Consider the following 19562-nt stretch of genomic DNA (forward strand, 5'->3'; position numbering starts at 1 on the left):
ATAATGTGGATAAAGTAGATTTTAAACATTGTGTAGAGGGTTTTTGTTTTTTTGTTTTTTGAGGTTTTTGCTATAGGGCGTGTGTGCTCGCCAGACAGACAGGGAGAGACAGAGAGACAGAAAGCGAAAAATCACCCCCAAGGGGGAATGGTCACACTGCAATCCCTTCTCCTCCATTCTCCTCTCGGGATCTTGGACACACACGCACATGCGCCCAGCGTGAGTTTAAGTAACCGGGTCCGGGACCCGAACCGCAGTCGACTACATGGGAGTCCAGTGACACAGCCATTATGCTAACTGCTGGTCCCTAGACAGAGTTTTTATAATGGAACTTCTGTAGCTATGGTAGCACACTGAAAAGTAGCTTCATAGATGAGACACCGGTGAGGTGGGCCCCAGTAACCCTTGATTGTTACATCACTAGAAACTGACCTGTCATCATAAAGGGCAGGCCTGTAACTGGGCATCAGGGACAGGCAAGCTCAGGCCAGAGAATCACCAACAGATCCCATTTCCTTTTCTTGGTAAATGACAGTGGTCTTATTCATTGTTGTGCCTAGCATTGTGCCTGGATTCTAACAGGCACTCAGTAGATACCTGTTGAATGAATGAACGACCTCATGAACTGCATGCTTCAGAATATAGAGAAGAGAATGCCTTTTTGTTTTTGTGAAGCCAGAATCCTCTCAGGGTTTCAGACTGAATAGTCCACTCAGAAGAGAATTTTAGTTAAAAATTGCTTGGCAGGAAAAACAAATACCCCTCGCTCCATCCTGCACAATGGCCCGATGCCCTTCAGCCTCTAGAAAGGGAGTAGCACTTCTGGCATAGAAAAGAATCTTTCTGAGTCTGCTTGCCAGAGAGCTATACTGTCTAATCCTTGATTTTGCCAGAGTCATTGTGGAGAGAGTTGTACACATGTAGGCCAGATGCAATTCACCATTGTGGTTGTACTTCATCCTTGAGTTGAAGTGGGGCAGCCTTGGGTTTCTGATCCAAGTTATTTCCATAACCTCATTCTCCAGGCTCACTTCACATGTATTCTCTAATTCATTTTCACACTATTCCTACAGAGAAGGTTGTGCTGGACCCATTTTAGAGATGGAAAACCAGAGGCAAGTTAAATATCTGCCAAGGAATTGCAAAATGAGAGGGGTAAGTAAAATTATTTTATCTCATGTTCCAGTTCAGGGTCCCTGAGCTAACCTCATTCCCCACTGCTCACCCTAATCCCCTCAGCCCTCCAGCTCGAGGTCACAAGCACAGAACATACATATTTGCAAGAAAGCTCTGAAAGAGAAAGTTGGATCCATCTACTATTTCTGTTTCCATAGATTCAGTTATTTCCCCTTTTTTCCGATCACAGTAAACCTAAAAGGAATTATTAGGAAATATTTCTCAGGCTGGAAAAATTTTCATATGGGAGAGAAAATATGGCTAATAGAGTAAATCATTCTTGGGTCTTTTTTTTGGGGGGGAGAGATTTTCACTGTAGGGCGTGTGCGCTCGCCAGACAGACAGAGAGAGACATAGAGACAGAAAGCGAGAAATCACCCCCCAGGGGGGATGGTCACGCCGCAATCCCTTCTCCTCCATTCTCCTCTCGGGATCTTGGGCACGCACGCACACGCGCCCGGCGTGAGTTTTAAGCCACCGGGTCCAGGACACGAACCGCGGTCGACTACGTGGGAGTCCAGCGACATAGCCATTACGCTAACTGCTGGTTCCCGGGTCTTTTTGATTTTAACACTTTTACTTCTTGTAGTTGGGGGATAGAAATCCAAGGGGGAGGAAGGGGGTCTGGGATTTGAGTATTACTTATTTAGACCAAATTCTGAGGGGGGTGTGTGTGGGGGGAGTGAGGAATGCAACTTTAAATACCACTTTATGACTTCTGTGGCTGGTGGAAAAGGTTTCTTTTTTTTTTTTTTTTTTTTTTGTGTTTTGGCAGCTATGTATGGGGAAAGAGAGCTGAGAAAATAGAGAGGAAAGATACCAGACTGGGGTAGGAACGAGCAGGAAAGGAGCTAAGGTGTGGAGATGGGGAAGAGTGATATGTATTGAGGTGAGAAAAAGAGGCTGGAAGAAAAGAGATTGGAAAACAGGGGAGAGTATTGGAAGATGGAGAGAGGGAAGCAGGATTCTGGGACCAAGCCCTGAGAGGACTTGGCTGTTTTTTGAAATTTCTTCCAGTTCTCAAGTTGTTCTGTTGGTAAGGGCAAGGTTTTGTCTTTCTCTGGTTTGAGACAGAGCCCTGCGAGTCAGCCTACAAAAGCTGGTGAACTGAGTTACATGGCTACTATGTGCGGAGTGTGATGCTAAGCCTGCTAGGTGTTGAAAAAGAGAGCTTCACCTTTCCTGCGAAGCTTGTAGACTAGCTGGGAAGACAAAGCAGAAGTCCATGGAAAAATTTAACCATGTTAGTGACATGGGAAGAGAACACCATACAGGGGAAATGGGTAGCTGAGGAGAGACTAGAGAAGATTAATCCTTGAGCTGAATGAGCAGCTGGCTAGCTCCTAGAATCCTCCTAACTTGCTCTTGGTTAAGGCCTCCCTAAAAATCTAATGTATTCTCCCCCCTCCTCTAAAAGGTCTCCTCTCAGACTGAAAACTTTGGCTTCTCTAGTGGTAGCAGTAGAACCAGAGAGAGGTTTTAGAGCTGGATTAACTCCCCATGGATATTTTCAGCATGCTTGGTGTCTCCAGGATTCCTGCTACAGTTCCACTGGGATGGCAATGCTTTAGGAGACTCTAAAAAGACACAATTTATGATATAGACTTGATTTTCAGGTTCTTTTCACGTTAATATAATAATAAGCCTCATCCCACTTTCAGGCAGGCACCCAGGTACTAAGTAGGCCCAGGCTGCTGTAATAACTTTGTAATAATGGGGCAGTGGTTATGACATACTCCATTATGAACTCAGAGTCAGCCTATATATGAGCAGGAGGGGATGGGCTGTGGGCAGTTGGGGGTTAGAGGGGTATAGGGAGGAAGGTAGGACTAGTATCAACCTAGAGTAGCTCTCTAATAACTGTGGTAATCTTTTGTTGCTGGGACAGCAACACAGGCAATTTAGCAGGCAAAAGGACTCTAGACTGATTGGCATCCTGCTTGTCTTCTTTTCTAAGGTGAGTATTGAAAAGGAATCAAGATCAAAACTCTTATAAAGATAAGGTATTGAGGGGCCGGCAGGTGGCGTGGTGGTTAAAGGTGCTGGACTCCCATATGACTGATTGCGGTTCAAGTCCAGGACCTGGTGACTTGCTTTCTCACTTTCCCTCTCTCTGTCTCTCTCTGATCAAACTGGAAAATAGTAATAATAATAATAATAATAATAATGATAATTAAAGTTAAGTAAAATAATTCTTAAAGAAAAAAGATAAGGTCTTTGACCCAGCTAAAGAGGGGGTGGGAGCAGTTAGCTCAGAAAAGGGAGCATCCTCTTTTCTTGACCTTCTGCTGGGTATATATGTACCTATGTGTACACACACACACACACACACACACACACATATGAATATATATCCCTCCTCCAACTCTTGGTATGGGATAGGAAAAGCTTTTAGTTTTTTTTAAATTTAATTAATTTACAAATTTAGTCTTTCACTGTACATCAATACAGTATACAAAATGAGATTTTTCCATCCAGTATACATTGTATATCGGCTCAATCAAAGGCTTTTAGGTTTCTTAAAGAAAGTCTACTCAAGGGGATGTCATTAAGGATCAATCCACTAGAGGGTGTACTGCCCAGGGCTCAACTAAAGGACTAAAGAGAGGCAAGATCGGATAAAATCAGACAAGCCATTAGATGACACAGGAGTTCTGCCCTCAGCAGAAAGGGACCTTAGTAAGGGACATGAAACCATGGAGGTAGTTTGTGAGATATTTTTAGTGTGGACATATGGTAAGGGTGCCTCAGGAGTGGCTTAAGCAGGAAGTGGGATATAAGGAAGAGAGAAGTCATGGTGCTAGCGTGGTCCTGACAGGCTAGAGCCAGGATTTTAACAGCAGGTTCAGATCATTGTTTCCTTTCCTCCAGGGGTCATTGTGCACTTGTCCCTTTGGCTTTAGAGCCTCTGGATTAGGTAGAAAACATAAAGTCAGAGCTCAGAGCACACCAGAACTCTATGTCTCTGATGATTAAGCAACCAGTATGTAGTTCAGCAAAGGCTTTCAGCTTTGCTCATAATTGGACACTTGCTTCTGTGAGGGTGGCTCAGGCAACTCTGTTGTCATGGCAACTTACCTAGCACCTATTGTCTGGGCAATTGGGGGTAAACTGCCTCTGTTGTCATGACGACAAGATTCCTCTTATATTTCCCCAGGTGATCACTCTACTGTAGAAGAAATGGGGTTAACCAACAACTGTAATGGAGAACAGCTCAAGCCCAATGACTCTGAAGCACCCACTGAAGATCAAGGAGAAGAAGTCCAACAACAAGAAGAGGCAAGCAGTGTTTTTTCCAATTGCAACTTAATTATGGGGACCCTCTTATAACGTTCCCCCTAGAAAAGCACTAATATCTGACTCTTGAATTCTTAACCACCAATTAGTGTATGACAACCTGGGTTACCTTCTTGCTGGGTTGGGGGAGAGCCAGGAGCAACCACTACTACTTTTCAAAGCCATCTCCCATTACCTAATTTGATAAGGTTCTAATACCAGCTAACATATTTTCGGTGCTTACTATGGGCAAGGCATTGTGCCTGTGCTCTGAATCACTCTACTATATGGTCTTGCTTCGAGGAAATGTCCCATTAGACAGATGAGGAAACAGAATCAGGGGTTAAAATAGTTAGTTTAACTGATACCAGCCTGGAACTAGAATCCAGGGCTCTCAATTGCCTGTTTAGTCCCTTGCAGCCCTGGGTTGGGTTCTGGTTTGTGGGAGGAGAATAGGAAGGAGGGATTCCCAAGGGAAAAGGAAGTGGGCCCCTCCTAGTTGTACTCACCATGCGTTGGCGTCTCTGCCTTCTTCGAAGTCTCATGAATTCCTTATGCTGACGAGAGACAAAATTGACAGCAGCGTACTCCAGCAGGGCAGCAAATACGAAGAGCAGGCACACCGCCATCCAGATGTCGATCGCCTTCACATAGGATACCTGCAATATCCACCAACAGAGTAATCAACCTTCTTGGAGTTCTTTCATGGCCTGTCCCGTGGATTTCCAACCCGTATCAATTGCCTGCTATTCTTCATTTTTATCCTGGATTTCTTCTGGTTTTTAAAGAAGCTTTCCACAACATGTCACGTTGTCTGATGGCCTACATCAAAGAGATCGAGCTACCCATCGTCCTTCACCTCTCTGCCCTCTCTACCCTCCACTACTCTCTGCCTTTCCTTTCTACACTTCTTTTCCTTTCTTTCTTCATTCTTTTTTTGCTTCTGCTTCTGCTTCTGATTCTTCTTTTCATTCTTTTCTTCTTCTGATTCTTTTCTCCCAATAAACAGCATTGAAAGGAACACTGCATTTGTTTGCCTTCTGTTACCTCCTAGGTCTTCACAGCCACAGTGGTAATTGGGCAGGGTTTGTAATTCCCATGTGAAATGCAGTAAGATGCCTAAGACCCAGGGAGGAAAGTCTTAGCCAAGATTACTCAATGGGAAGGTAGCACTAGGACTCAGGGGTTCTGGGCTTTCAATTCAGTGGCATTGCCATTTACTTAAGTTGCAGTTCATTGACGAACCAGGAGCTCCTTTTTCTTTTTTCATCACAATTCTTCCCTTTTCCCTGTGATTTTTTTCCCTACTGCTCTTTGCAAGAGGTCATGCTGAAGAATTGAGCTGGGACCTTATCTTTTACTCTGAAGAGAACAGGGCAGGCATCCTGAGGGAGAAAAATCCACCTCCTATAAAGATGCTCCACTAATTGCAAGGCTATCCATTCCCTAGTACTCTGCTCCCACCACCTGCCTTGGCATCCTGTAAGTACTTTCTTCCCTACTTCCTTCATGAAGTTGGACTACTGATCTTTATTGGAACAGGATTATAACCAGGTGGGGCCAAAAGTGGAGGACAGAGCTCTGATTTATAGAATTTTTTCATCTCCTCAATTGATTCAACCCCCCCCCCCCCTACAGTCCACTAGCAGGAGAAGGATTCATGACAGGCAATTTCTTTCATCATCCTCTGCTATGGTGGCCAGTGACAGTGCTCCCCAGGTAAGGAGCAGGTTTCACTGAATACACCCTTTACTTCCGTGATTTTTTTTTTGAGAGATTTTCGCTATAGGGCGACATTAGACAGAGAGACATTAGAGACAGAAAGCGCCCTGGGGGGATGGTCACGCCACAATCCCTTCTCCTCCATTCTCCTCTCGGGATCTTGGGCACGCATGCACACGCGCCCAGCGTGAGTTTTAAGCCACTGGGTCCGGGATGCGAACCGCGGTCGACTACATGGGAGTCCAGCGACATAGTCATTACGCTAACTGCTGGTTCCCAGTGATTCTTAACTGGAGACAACTGGCTCCCCCACCACCTCAGGGAATTTGACAATGTTTGGAGATAATTTTAGTTGAAAAATTTTGGGGGTGGTGCTGGCTACTGGCACCTAATGGGTAGAGGCCAGGGATACTGTACAGTCTCCTTCAATATACACTCCCCCTCAAAGAATAGCAATAGTGCTAAGATTGAGAAATGGTGTAGATGGTGGGTTACTAGGCAACCGTGGTAGGGTTGGTGTCTCCACTTTGCCACCTACTAAGATTCACCATCTCACAGTCCCACTGTGCTCCCAGGGATGTAAAAAACCTGTTATGAAGATCAATAATGAGCTCAGAGCAAGTGAAGGCCATGAAGAACTTTGGACCATCAAAGAAAAGGACACCTTAACATGAGGAAGAAAGTCTTATTAACAATCAGTGTGTTGATAACACATCTTAAAGGTCTCTGGAATTCATCCAATCACTATCCTAACTCATTTGAAGAGTAGCAACAATTTCTGAAGTGGTATCCCTGATCTACTCTTGCCACCTGCAATCTGTTCTCCAAGCAGCAGCTAAAGTTGTCTTCAAAATATAAATCTAATAATTCTACTCTCCTACTTACAACCCTCCAGTGGTTCTCCATTAGCCTAATGATACAGTCTATACTACCCTTTCCATGACAGGTACTCTCTGCCTACCTCTTCGGCCACTTCATGCTCCTTTCAATATATGGTCCTGCCATGGTAGACTACTGAAGGTGAGATTTGATGTAGCTTTCAGAAGCCACTGGCCCAGCACCATCTCTTTCCTTGGGACTCCCACTAAACCTAGTGTTGCACTAGCCCAGAAGTGAGCAGAAGCTCCCTGGCCTCCTGAGACCCTTGCTCTGTGGAGCTAGCTAATGAGGCTATTTAACTTGGGGTGCATGCCTGGGTATTTTGTTTACTGGCCAATGAGGCTATGAAAAAGTCATTCCAATCTGATAAGAAGGCACAAAATGCTCCAAGCAAACAATGCTCAAACAAAGTCCATTTTTTCCAAATGAGGAAACTAAGTGATTCCTGGGAGTAGATGGATTGTGCTCACTCACAGGAGGGGACCAGAAAAGGAAGTTCTCTTGGCAAGAATAAGGCATAAATTGCAGTACCTCCCTGAGTTAGAGACAACTCTCCTGCGTGGTAGAGGCAATAAACTAGGGCAAGGTTCCTAGGTCTGAACTACTTTTCTGCCTGTGGTCTTATTTTTTTTTTTTGGAGAGATTTTTGCTATAGGGTGCGTGCACTCGCCAGACAGACAGAGACATAGAGACAGAAAGCGAGAAATCACCCCCCCAGGGGGGATGGTCACGCCACAATCCCTTCTCCTCCATTCTCCTCTCGGGATCTTGGGCACGCACGCACACGCGCCTGCCGTGAGTTTTAAGCCACTGGGTCCGGGACGCGAACCGCAGTCGACTATGTGGGAGTCCAGCGACATAGCCATTACGCTAACTGCTGGTTCCCTGCCTCTGGTCTTTATACAAGGCCATTACCATAACACAGCCGTCACAGCCCAGCCTGGCCTTATAACCCTTGCCTCAGTCTAGCCTGCCTCTCAGAGCCTTGTCAATCTCCCATCCATCTATGAAACACATTTACAGAAAATGATCCCTGACAACTTGCCCTGGGACATTTGATCCTGATCCGAGCTTTGTCACAATTTATCCCTATAGGACTTGGGACCACCTCAAAGGTTTCCTTGCAACTACAAAATAATTGGGGACAATAGCAGCTATTTAAGTCTCAGATCTATTGGGGCCAGTGGGTAGCATGGTGATTGAGGTGCTAGATTCCCACATGGCAGACTGCAGTTCAAATCTGGATCTGGTAGCTTGAAAATCATGCCTGGTGTGTATTGTGTGCATGCCTCAAATCCCAGGAGAATGGAAGATGTGGGCTGCAGTGTGAATATTCCCTCGGTGGGGGCGGTGATTTCTCATTTTCTCTTTCTCTATCTCTCTCTCCAGTGAACGAATGTACCCTATCACACACACACACACACACACACACACACACACACACACACACATACAAACACACACAAATCCCACTCAGTTTTTTTCAACATTGACACCAAATAGTTAAGATAATAGCTAACAGGGCCAGCAGGTGGCATGGTGGTTAAGGTACTGGACTTCCACATGGCCAAATGCAGTTTGAATCTCAGACCTAGTGGCTTGCTTTCTTACTTTTTCCCTCTCTCTCTGCTGAATGTGCATGCACTATAGCAAATTTAAATTAATAATGATAATAATAAATAAAATTAACTCTTTAAAAACAGTTAACATTTATTGAGTGGCTATTATGTGCCAAACACTGTCCTGTTATTTTTTTAAGTTTTTGTTTTGTTTTGTTTTGCCATAGGGCACGTGTGCTCGCCAAGCAGAGAGAGAGAGAGACAGTGAGAGGGAAATTGAGAAATCATCCTTTGGGAAGATGACTATACCACTATCTATTCTCCTTGATTCTCTTCTTGGGATTTTGGGCACATACACATACATTCCCAGCATGATTTTCAAGCTGCCAGGTCCGGGACTCAAACCATGGTTGGCCATTTGGGAATCTAGCACCTTAACCACCATGCTACCTGTTGGCCCCAGGTACATTATTTTTTGCAATAACCCTATAAAAGAGGTAAAATTCTTATTCTCATGTCATAGGCAAGGAGATTGAGAAGTTAAGGTATTTATCTAAGGTTACACAATTAATAAATTATAAGGCTGGAACTTAAAACCAAATCTCTAATCTCTCACTCTTAATCACTATTCCTCCATATAGCAAATTCATAAATTCACCATGGAAAGCTCATATTAACTCCTGTTTAAGTCCCTAGTAGCAAAAAGTCTTATTAGGAACAAGCACTGAAAGATGGGAGATCTCGGGGCCTGGTTCCCAACAAATCAGAGCAAGAGGGAATATGTCCACTTTAAGGTCCACAAGAAAAGTGTGTTGTTTTTCCTTCCTATCATTTTGTTATGGCCAAATATAGTGCCTGGTACGTAGTGCATGCTCAATAAATATTTATCGAATGAATGAATGGCATTACTCACTGATTTGCTCAAAGTCTTGCTGACCATTAGGACTTAGGTGACCTCTAAATTACCTGCACAAAGACATGAGGCAGGAAGAACCTGTGCTCAATACCATCAGCACAAATCTTTCTGCGTAATCAAAACATCACCAGGTCCCAGATCATCAGAGTCCACTGACTTTAACTGCTATTTGCTACTTTAAAATTTTCTCACTTCAAAAGAATGAATACATCTCTAGAACTCTTTTCAATAGTATCTGATTTCTGACATAGTTAGAGGACACACATTGCTTCAAAATTCTGCTATTTCTTTAGTTGTTTCTTGTGGGGCATGACCTTGAGAAGTCCATTTTGTCCTTCTCAGCTGTATTCTCATCTGTACCATGAGGTACTGGGACTTTCTACTTGCTAAGGATCTTTTGATCTTAGACATGCCAGTGTGTCCTGAAGAAAGTCCAGGTAAGTAAAGCACTATTTCTACTAATTCCCAAGCCAGACACTATCCCTAAGCCCAGCCACCTCACTGTTAGCAATGTTACTAGCAATGCATTGTGGGAGCAGATAATGTAGGGCACCCACTCTTGCTCCACAGCTCTTTTCAGCCTTAATCCCAAGGTAAGTAGTGAGCATACAGGAACAGGGGATGAATGTGAAATGGAGAATTCTATGGCAAGTAAGTTCCCTTGCATGTCTATTCACCTTAGGCAAAGAGGCCCGGGAACCAGAGCTCTGGGTTGTCATGGTGAGCACGGTCGTGATGCCTAGGCCCACGCGGGCAGGGGCAGCATCCATGTTGATCCAGAAGGAGACCCAGGACAGGATGACGATGAGTAGACTGGGGATGTACATCTGAATCAGATAGTAGCCCATCTGCCGTTCCAGGTGAAACTTTACCTCAATGCAGGTGAATTTCCCTGCAAGGAAAAAGGTAAGGTATCAGGTCGCAGGTCCCCAGGCTGCGGCTGAGCCTGAGGGGGCAGAACTAGGAAAGCCCTATTTCTTCTGGACACCTCAACTGGGCCAATGAATAAGCCTTTCAAAATGGTTCCAGGACGTGCCAGATGTATTTACTCTTAGAGAGGCCATCAAGGATTTGGCCTCTTGCTCTGGGTACTTTAAGTTTTCAGCAGAAGGCCTCTTATATGACAGCACAGCAAGAAAATAAAGAGCAGGAGGACTCCAGCGTTAGACTGCCTGGGTTTGAATCCTGAACCTTCCACTTTTTAGCTATGTGATCTTGGGCAAAACACAGAAGCTTTTTAAGCTACAGTTTCCTTGCCAGTAAAACACAGTAATAACTATATTACCTCCATCACTGGGCTATTGGAAAATTAAATGCTATCATGTATTTGACGTGTTGAGCATATACATAGCTATTACAATTGTTATCACTATTAACAAAACTATTAGCTTAGATTCCACTCAGATCTCAGCCTAAGCGTACACTTGCTTGTGCTTGCTAGTACCCGAGAAGCTCTCTAGCAAGATAAACACTGCCTGTGTCTTAAGCAAGTGAGAAGAGCCAGATAGCAAACATATGGAAACAATGCCCAACAGAGCCCTGCACTGGACAACGGGCAGCGAGTTCCCATAGAACATCAGGCAGCAGTATTCTATTCCACCAACAAAAAGCGCATTGGCACCAGGCACATGTACCAATGTTCTGCCTCACCTACCAGCCATCTCTACTTTGCCCTGCTTCCCAAGGCCCCAAGGCTCAGAAAACACTAGCTCAGAGCTTCTTTCAAAAGCAGAGGCTTGGGATTACCCAAGCAAAAAGGAGAGAATGTGTGCTGATTATTTAATTCTGGCCTAAGCGTACACTTATTAAGCCTGCCCGATTTCTCAAGGCTAGTGATTTTCTCAATGACTGTGAAGGCACTGACATGCTGCATGATGCTGTGACCTAGCCTCAAGTCCACTCTACCTCACCCCACCCCACGCCAGGCTTCTTGCCATGACATGCCATTTTCTTTCCCTTCTTTCCTTCCTTTTTTTTTTTTTTTAATGTAATAGCAGCTTTATTTTTCATTACACAAACAACACTTATTTAGGATAGAAAAAAGAGAAATAGAGAAGGAGTAATAATATTTATAAGTTCACCTTTATCAAGTCCCTACTAAGAGCCCCAACTTTCTATACTTTATCTCATTTGATCCTATAGCAATTCTTTGAGGCAGGTAAAATTATTATCTTCTATATTATAGTTAGGGATACTGAGGCACAAAGAGATTGAGTTATGTATCTCAGGGGCACACAACTAGTTCATAGTGGGACCAGAATCCAAATTCAGTTCTATCTGACTCCAAAGTTCTTACTCTTATCCACTGTATCACATATTTTAGAAACATTTAATGCTATATCCTTCCAGAATTTTTTAAAAAGTTTTTTGCTATAGGGCATATGAGCTCATTGGAAAGAGAAAAAGAGAGACAGTGAGAGTAAAAGTGAGGAGTCATCCCACCAGTGGACATGGCCACATTGCAATTTCTCCTCCTCCTGGGATTCTGGGCACACACACAAACATGAGTTTCAAGCTGCCAGGTCTGTGACTCGAACTGCAGTCAATCATGTGGGAGTCCAGCGCCTTGGCCATGGTGCCACCTGCTGGCCCCATCCTTCCAGGATTTTTAAATGCATGTGTTTGATTTGTTTCTTTTAGCACAGTATAAACATTCTGGATATACAACTTTGAATATTATCTTTTTTTCACTTGTACTTTCTCTTGTTGATCTAAGTACATTGAACGCATCCTTTTTCATTTTTATTTATTATAGTTTTTCTATAGGGCATATGTACTCACAAGAGAGAGACAGAGAAAGAAAAAGAGAGAGGGGGAAAGTGAGTAATCACCTCTCAAGGGAGATGGCCACACTGCAATCCTTTCCTCTACATTTTCCTGTCGGGATTTTGAGCATGTACACCCATGTACTCAACATGTTTTTCAAGCCTCCAGGTCCAGGACTCAAACCACGCAGCCAGTCCTATGAGATACAGCCTCCTTAACCACCACACCACTGGCTTGCCTGAAAGCATTCTTTTTAATGTCTGAATGCTATTTCAGCAATCAGATACTCTATATTTACTTCACCTATTGGTGGATGTTTAAAATAGTTCCAAGTCTTTGGTAGTATAAACAGTGAGTGATCCAGGAGTAACCTAGGGGTTTAAACTTAATGTGATATTTTAGAATGTTTCCACACAGGTTGAGCATCCTTAATCCAAAAATCTGAAATATAAAGTGCTTCAAAATTCAATACTTTCTGAATGTGGATGTAATGCCACAGTGGAAAATCTACACCTAACCTCATGTGACAGGTCATAGTCAAAACACTCCAATACAAAAATATTGTATAAAATTACCTTGAGGGTAATGGATACAAGGTTTATATAAAACACAAGTGGATTTTGTGCTTAGACTTCAGTCCTATACCGAACATTTGTCATTATGCATGTGCAAGTATTTCAAAATAAAAAGAATTGAAATCCAAAACATCTGGTCCCAAACATTTTGGATAAAGGCTACTTAACCTGTAATATATTCCAGGAAAGGAGATTCCTCAGTAAACTAGTAGAAAAAAATAATTTTAGCCTCTAAAGTTTCTCAAAAAGTGTGGTCCCTGAACCACCTGCAATAGAATCCTCAGGATGCTTGTTAAAATGCAGATTTCTGGGCATCACTCCAAGTGAACATAATCAGAATCTTTGCAAGGTAAAGCCCAGGAATCAACATTTTAACAAACTCCCCGGGGACTACAATGTATACTAAAGTTTGAAAATCACTGACCTACATACAAATGACCATTCCTCCCCCCACCCCCCAAAAAAATGTTACGCCAATTTTACTCTCACCTGTATTTTCTAAATAGGTTGCTCCTCTCCCGACTCCCCACACCCCAACATGCATGAACACACATATTTATAACAACACCCAAAACATTAATGCACCATGGGAGGGACCCAGGATCCCCCCTTGGTCTGGTGCCTCTAACTCAGGGTCAGAGCTCACCACAGCCAAATTTCCAGGGAGAAATAAGGAACCAGCAACTCTTGGGGAAGCTTCAGGAGGAAGATGCTCATACTGGAGAAGCAGACCCTCGCCACTTCCCGGCCCACGTTTCACAGCTGGGAAAACAGGCCAGTTCTTGAGAGCTGGACAGTGGTGGCAATAATGAGAAGTGTGTGAATGGTCATCTGGTCGCTGCCTTCAGGCCTGTTCCCTTCCAATTCAACACAGCCACTATTCCTGGATGTGGATTCCACAGCTTCCACACAAAGTTGGCCCCAGGAAATGTGACATACTCTTGCCACTGTAGCATGTGACAGGGACAAGAACCTGCGCTTTGGAGTTAAATAGATCTGGATTTGAATTTTAAATCTGCCATTTATTAGCTATGTGACTTGGACAACTGATTTAACTTCTTATAACCTCAGTGTTCCCTTTCTGAAAAATGGGGTTGATAATCACTATCATAATCAGATAAGGTATATGAAGCATCTAGCATCATATCTGGTATAGATTGGGCCTTCAGTACAGATTAGATGCCTTGTCACCATGCCTCCCATCTGGAGGCCCTCCTGTAGCTCAGGGCCAGTAAAGATCATAGGTTTTACCTGTGTTGTAGTGCTTGGTACAATAGCCTAGATCCTTCTCATCCCGCAAGATAAACTGGGGCAGAGTCAACCCCTCAGCCACTTGGACAGCAGGAGCATCTTCCAGCCACTCAAACACGAGGTCATTCATGGTGTAGCCAACTGAAAGTGACAGAGATGGCAGAGGGCTGCAGAGTGTGGGTGTTGGGTGAGGGTAGGATTAGGGTTAGAACTGGCAGGAGAGAATAAATGCAGAAAAAGGCCTGGGGTTTAGAACGTTTATGCTCATTTTGGAAAGGGAAATTTCTGAAGAGAGCACTTGGTCAATTGTCACCGGCACTCATTCTGGGTGGGTAAATTAGGAAGATTCCAAACTCCTCTCTACCCAGTCCTTAAGATTGAGAATGGCCCAAAGTGAAAGTTATACTGGCAGACCTGGAAAGCAGGTCAAAGAGGGTTGGAAAGATGTCAAGGAGCCCAGCTGGGAACCTCTTGCTGTATCTCAAGCCCAGGGGAGCAAGCATGTGCACTGAGCACATGTCTTGAGCTGAGCCAGCCTCAGAGCCAAGGCTTCTGCCACCTCACCTCAGGGAAGAGAGAACTATTTATATCCTGCCATTCATGCATGGGACAATGTGCATACCACAGACTCCCAGCCGAGGCCTTGAATTGGGCCAGATCAAGAGCATATATTTGAACATGCCAAATTGCTCACAGATAGCTAGCAGTTCATGAAGGCTCATGCCAGATGTATGACCATATTCATATATGTCAGGTAGAAATGGGAGCAGAAATAAGGCTCACAGACATCTAATGAGGACCTTGACTCAGAGTAGCAGAGAGACTATAAGAAAGTCACTTCCTCATCTGTAAAATGGGGATAATAGTACCTGTTCTACCCACTTTTCAGATTTGTTGTAAAGGGGAAATGAGAACCTGAATGTGAAAGCGGTTTATGAACCCCCACAAAAATCTGACTATGAGGGACACATTCTATTTATCATTGCAACTTTATGCTAGGTACTGCTTTATGAGACTTCTCCTTTGAGGATGGAGTAGACACCTGATCTCACAGTGTCAACTCATTTGGGATATGGGGAAGGAATAGATGGTCCAGCCTTGTCACCTTTTGGCTCCTTTGCACGTTGGACAGCCTCTACAGGCTGGCATCCCTGCCATATGGAAGTCCCTGACTGACGTCTCCACTCTAGGTCATCCTATGCCTAACATTGTCCCCTCCTGTGGCTGTACAAAGGTTATCTGTGTCTTGGGCAATTAGGATTCAAAGAACAGCCCCTACCCTGCCCACTCTGGGATTTTTACAGGCATCTTTAATGTCTTAATTCAGGAGGAGTAAAAGTAGAACTACTTTAGGCATTGTGAGAAGGAACATACATTTGGGCGGAGGAGGTGCTCCTCAAATCACCTCCCACAACCAGCACAAGCACATCTGAATGTATGGCTGGCACCTTCTCATTCCTGGCCCTGTGGAATAGCCAGACTAGCAAATAATGTAGAGAGAGAAAAACACACTGGGCTGGGTGTTAGGAAGCCCTGGCTTTCCTGAGGATTCTCTCTATTGTCCTCAGCCCCACTTTCTGGTCACCTCTCCCGCTAATTTCATCTGTGCCAGGAACTGGCCCCATGTGCTTGGACAAGCCCTTCCCACTCTGGGTGGCCTCTTTCCGGCCTGGAGTATCATGGGATGGGGCTAACTAACTGGTTGTCTAGGCCTTGCTCTGTGACCCTCTAGAGACACTTACAGCTCTCCAGCTGCATTGTGCATGTCTGGATGTCCATGGGGAAGTTCTTGAGGTCCATCGGGCAGGACAAGATGAGGGTCAACCTGGTAGAGACAGTAAGAAGAAAGTGACATCGGCTTACTTAGCCCAGCACAGCACAGGGGAATCCTCCTCCCATCCCTCAGCTTCTATCTGGCTTCTTCCCCTTGAAGCAAACTCTCCTGGTCATCCACCAGGTGCACCTGATGCTGTAGAGCACATTTCCATTCTTGAAGATACGCAGTAACTTGTTGTCTGTGGTCACTTCATGGAAGTTGGCCCCTTTCTCATTGGCAAAGAACAAGTCTGGTTTCCAAATAGAGTCCAGCATGGAGGGATCGAGGTCCAGAGAGTCATCAGGATATTCTCGGTAGGCCAGGCGTGGGTCATTCCATTGCTGCCGCAGGAAGACATTCACCCTGTAGTCCTGGAAGGGTGCAGGGAGGGGTCTATCAGACGCAGTGGTATTCCTAGGGACCCGGCAAATCTACATGGGCAGGAGGGCCATGAGGAGGAAATGCTGGGAGCACATCTTGGGGGGACAGTGAACAATTCTTATTGGAGAAGGAGCCTGCCATGGGCTGATATGGCAAAGATGGGAAGGGAAAAGGCATTTAATTAAGCACACGTATGACAGGCTCTCTCCTAAGTGTTTTATATGTATCATCTTAATTAAATTTTACACTAACCTAGTGAAGATGATACTGTCATGACCTCCATTTTACAGATGAGGAAATTGACACTAAGTCATTTTAAGTACCATACTTAAGTTAACACAGTGATTAGATGGTAGAGTTAGTATTTGAACCCAGAGTTGCCTGATTCCAAAGCTACTTCACATATTTGACTATCTGCTACTTAGGCTAGTTTATCTTTAGACATGGAATATTCCAGGGTTAGGGAAACATGTTCTCCTAGTGACCAACTTGAGACATCACATGGCTTTAGCCATGATGACAAGTAAGAAGTCAGAAGAGGGAGTAAATGCTTGCTATCTTGTAGACTTCTCCCATTCACACTAGCATGGAAGTGGGGAACAGGGAGACCCCTTACCATGGTGGTCTCGGTGACGGAGCCGAAACTGTTGATGAAGATGTTGCAGGTCACATTCACGGGTGGGCCTGAGGGTAGCAAAGCACAGCCCATTGGCAGGGCATTCCAGGAGACTAGGAGCACGTTCCGGAACTCCCTTCCTGAGCTCAGACCAGGACACTGATGGGAGTAGTAGGACCAGCTACAGAGGCCCATGGGCAATGAGGAAGGGAGGGTCCCTCTGAGCTGAAAGAACTAGCCCTGGACCTCCAGCCTCCTTTCCTTGTACAGGAAATTGGGGCTGGCTAGGCAATGTGCTGCCAAAAGTGAAAGGAGAGAGAGGATTTCGTAGGATAAATGTTTCTTACCTTTTTCCCTTTTAAAGAATTATTTGATTTAATTTAATTTATTTGTTTATTTTAATTTGACCAGAGAGGGGCAGAGCGAGAGAGAGAAAGAGAGAAAGTGAGAAAGCAAGCCACCAGGTCTGGGACTTGAACCATGGTCGACCATGTGGGAGTCCAGCACCCTTAACCACCACTCTGCCTGCCAGCCCCAAATGTTTCTTACCTTTAAAATTGGGACGAATCCTGGCATCATATCCAGAAGTACGTCCCATAAGCTTGTCCAGGAAATCAGAGGGAGACATGGGCTGTGACCCCTTGGTCCCAGATTTGACTTCTTCTTTTGCCAAAGCCACCCTGGACGGAAAAGTAAAGAAGTCTGAGGCCAGGCTCAGTCACAGTGGTGCATGTGGCTAAGACGCTGTTCTCTTCTGGCTTAGACCATGTAGGAGGCCTGGGGTTAGACTACTGGAACAACCAGGAGTCAAGTCATGGTGGCACATACTAGCAACTTGGGAGGCTGAGGCAGGAGGATCGTGAGCTTGAGACTGGTCTGGGCAACATTGTCTGTCTAATAAAAGAGCCAGGCATGGTGTAGACCCGTGGTCCCAGCTACTCTGAAGGATGCTGCAGGAGGATCACAACAATGTGCCTCATTACTAGCTCACCAGCCAACAGAGAGCAGCAAGCAGGGGCTCAGTGAAGACTTTAGGGGCAGGGGCAGAGCTCAGGGTTGAGCACAGGCTCAGCCTCCTCCTGCTCCAACCTCTGTCATCCCTGAACCAGGTACTATACTAGCTTCACTGCTGCCACTGCTGCAGTTGTACTGGGAGCTGGGTGGCAAGGTGACTACTGTCTTTCAGGGTCCTAGCCTCTTTTTAGCCAGTGAGCCCCTCTCTCCCAGTAAATCCACACACCAGTCAGGGACAGGATAATAAAAATAGCTAAGGCACCATACCATTTTCCACACCTTATTTGGTTTAGTTCTTGCCTCAGTCCTCTCAGACAAGTCTTATGATGATCCCCATTATATAGATGAGGAGACTGAGGAGCAACGAGGGGAAGTGACTTCACAACCATATAGCTAGTAAGTGGTAAAGTCAAGATTTGAACCCAGAGCTACTGACTTCAAAATCACAAGACCATGATGCAAGCAGCCAAGGGTGGGTTGCCAAGGAACCAGAGTGGGGGAAGGTCCATGGCATCTTCACTTTAACCTCCTCCTACAGTCCCCTGAGAAGGAGGAAGCTCTTACCCAAGAGACAGAAGCTACCCTAACCTCCAGCAGAGACTGCCAGAGCAGGTGGCCTGAGCAGGCTCTGAAAATCCAAGGAGGCCAGTGGTGGTGCTGGAGTAAGCAGAAATCTGTGGTTTCACCACAGGATGTCCACGCTAGCCAGGTGCCATGGCTGCTGCTGGCCACCTGCCACTTGCCTGCTGGGAGACCACATGCCCCAGAACATGAAGTAACCAGACTCTCTTCTCTGTCCTCAACCCTACTCTTAGGTCACCTCTCCCACTAGTCCCAGCCTTAGGACCCTGGGACAGGATGTGCACTCAGCTGTCTTGGGCCCCAATCCTTGTCACTGCCCCTTCCCTGGGGTTACCTTGTCTGAGGACCTGAGAGCAGTGTCACCCTTTGCAGCCACTCCCTCTTCCCTTTCATTCCTGGAAAGTCCCAAACACTGGCAGGACCTAGGAGGATTCAGAGCTGACAGTCTTTCTCAAGCAAAGCCCTGGAGGGGAGAGATGGAGGACTCTGATTCTGCTGCTGGGTACCTGAGCTACCTGGCATGTGTCCCTCCCCTTCTCTAGGCCTCAGTTTTCATATGAAAAATGAAGACTTTGACTCAATATTCTCCTAGGTTCCTTCTTTCTCTATTTGCCTCCAGGCTCCAAGCCTAAGTGGGAGTGCTCCCACTGGAGCTGGGGCCTTGAGGCAGCATCCTCTTCAACAGGGCCAGCAAGGCCCAGCTGGGTGCCCCCTTCTGCCTGCATTCTCCTGTCAACTCCAGCTGAGCTGCCATTCCACTTTGAGCTACTTTTCACTCTTATGAAGTTTACTGCCCTGTTCTGCATCCCTGCCAGCCTGTCAGCAGACGTTGCAAACAGTAGGGCAGGAGGCTCCTTCTAGACAAGCAGCCCAGGGCTGCTCCTTGGATTAAGAGGAGGAAGAAGCGGGTACTGAGATGGCATTCACCCTCTTCACCTTGGGAGATGCTCTTCTTATGACCAGTTCAGCCCAAGCCACAGCCATCTTTCCTGCTCAACTAGCCCTGATAACCTACACTATCTCCTTATCCAGT

General features: G+C 45.3%; 1 protein-coding gene across 1 annotated transcript in view; it reads right to left on the minus strand.

Moving 5' to 3' along the window:
- LOC102489462 (glycine receptor subunit alpha-4) overlaps nucleotides 1–19562 on the minus strand; it is a 22414-nt gene that overhangs the window by 2180 nt on the left and 672 nt on the right. The window contains exons 2-8 of the mRNA XM_006163561.1: nucleotides 17483–17613; nucleotides 16934–17001; nucleotides 16084–16307; nucleotides 15863–15945; nucleotides 14121–14261; nucleotides 10206–10420; nucleotides 4962–5111 (exon numbers count right to left, since the gene is read on the minus strand). Coding sequence (XP_006163623.1) covers nucleotides 4962–5111; nucleotides 10206–10420; nucleotides 14121–14261; nucleotides 15863–15945; nucleotides 16084–16307; nucleotides 16934–17001; nucleotides 17483–17613 — 1012 coding nt within the window. The remainder of the gene's footprint in view (nucleotides 1–4961; nucleotides 5112–10205; nucleotides 10421–14120; nucleotides 14262–15862; nucleotides 15946–16083; nucleotides 16308–16933; nucleotides 17002–17482; nucleotides 17614–19562) is intronic.

This window comes from Tupaia chinensis, unplaced genomic scaffold (assembly GCF_000334495.1).
Source record: "Tupaia chinensis unplaced genomic scaffold, TupChi_1.0 Scaffold142619_1, whole genome shotgun sequence".
Classification (NCBI taxonomy): Eukaryota; Metazoa; Chordata; class Mammalia; order Scandentia; family Tupaiidae; genus Tupaia; species Tupaia belangeri.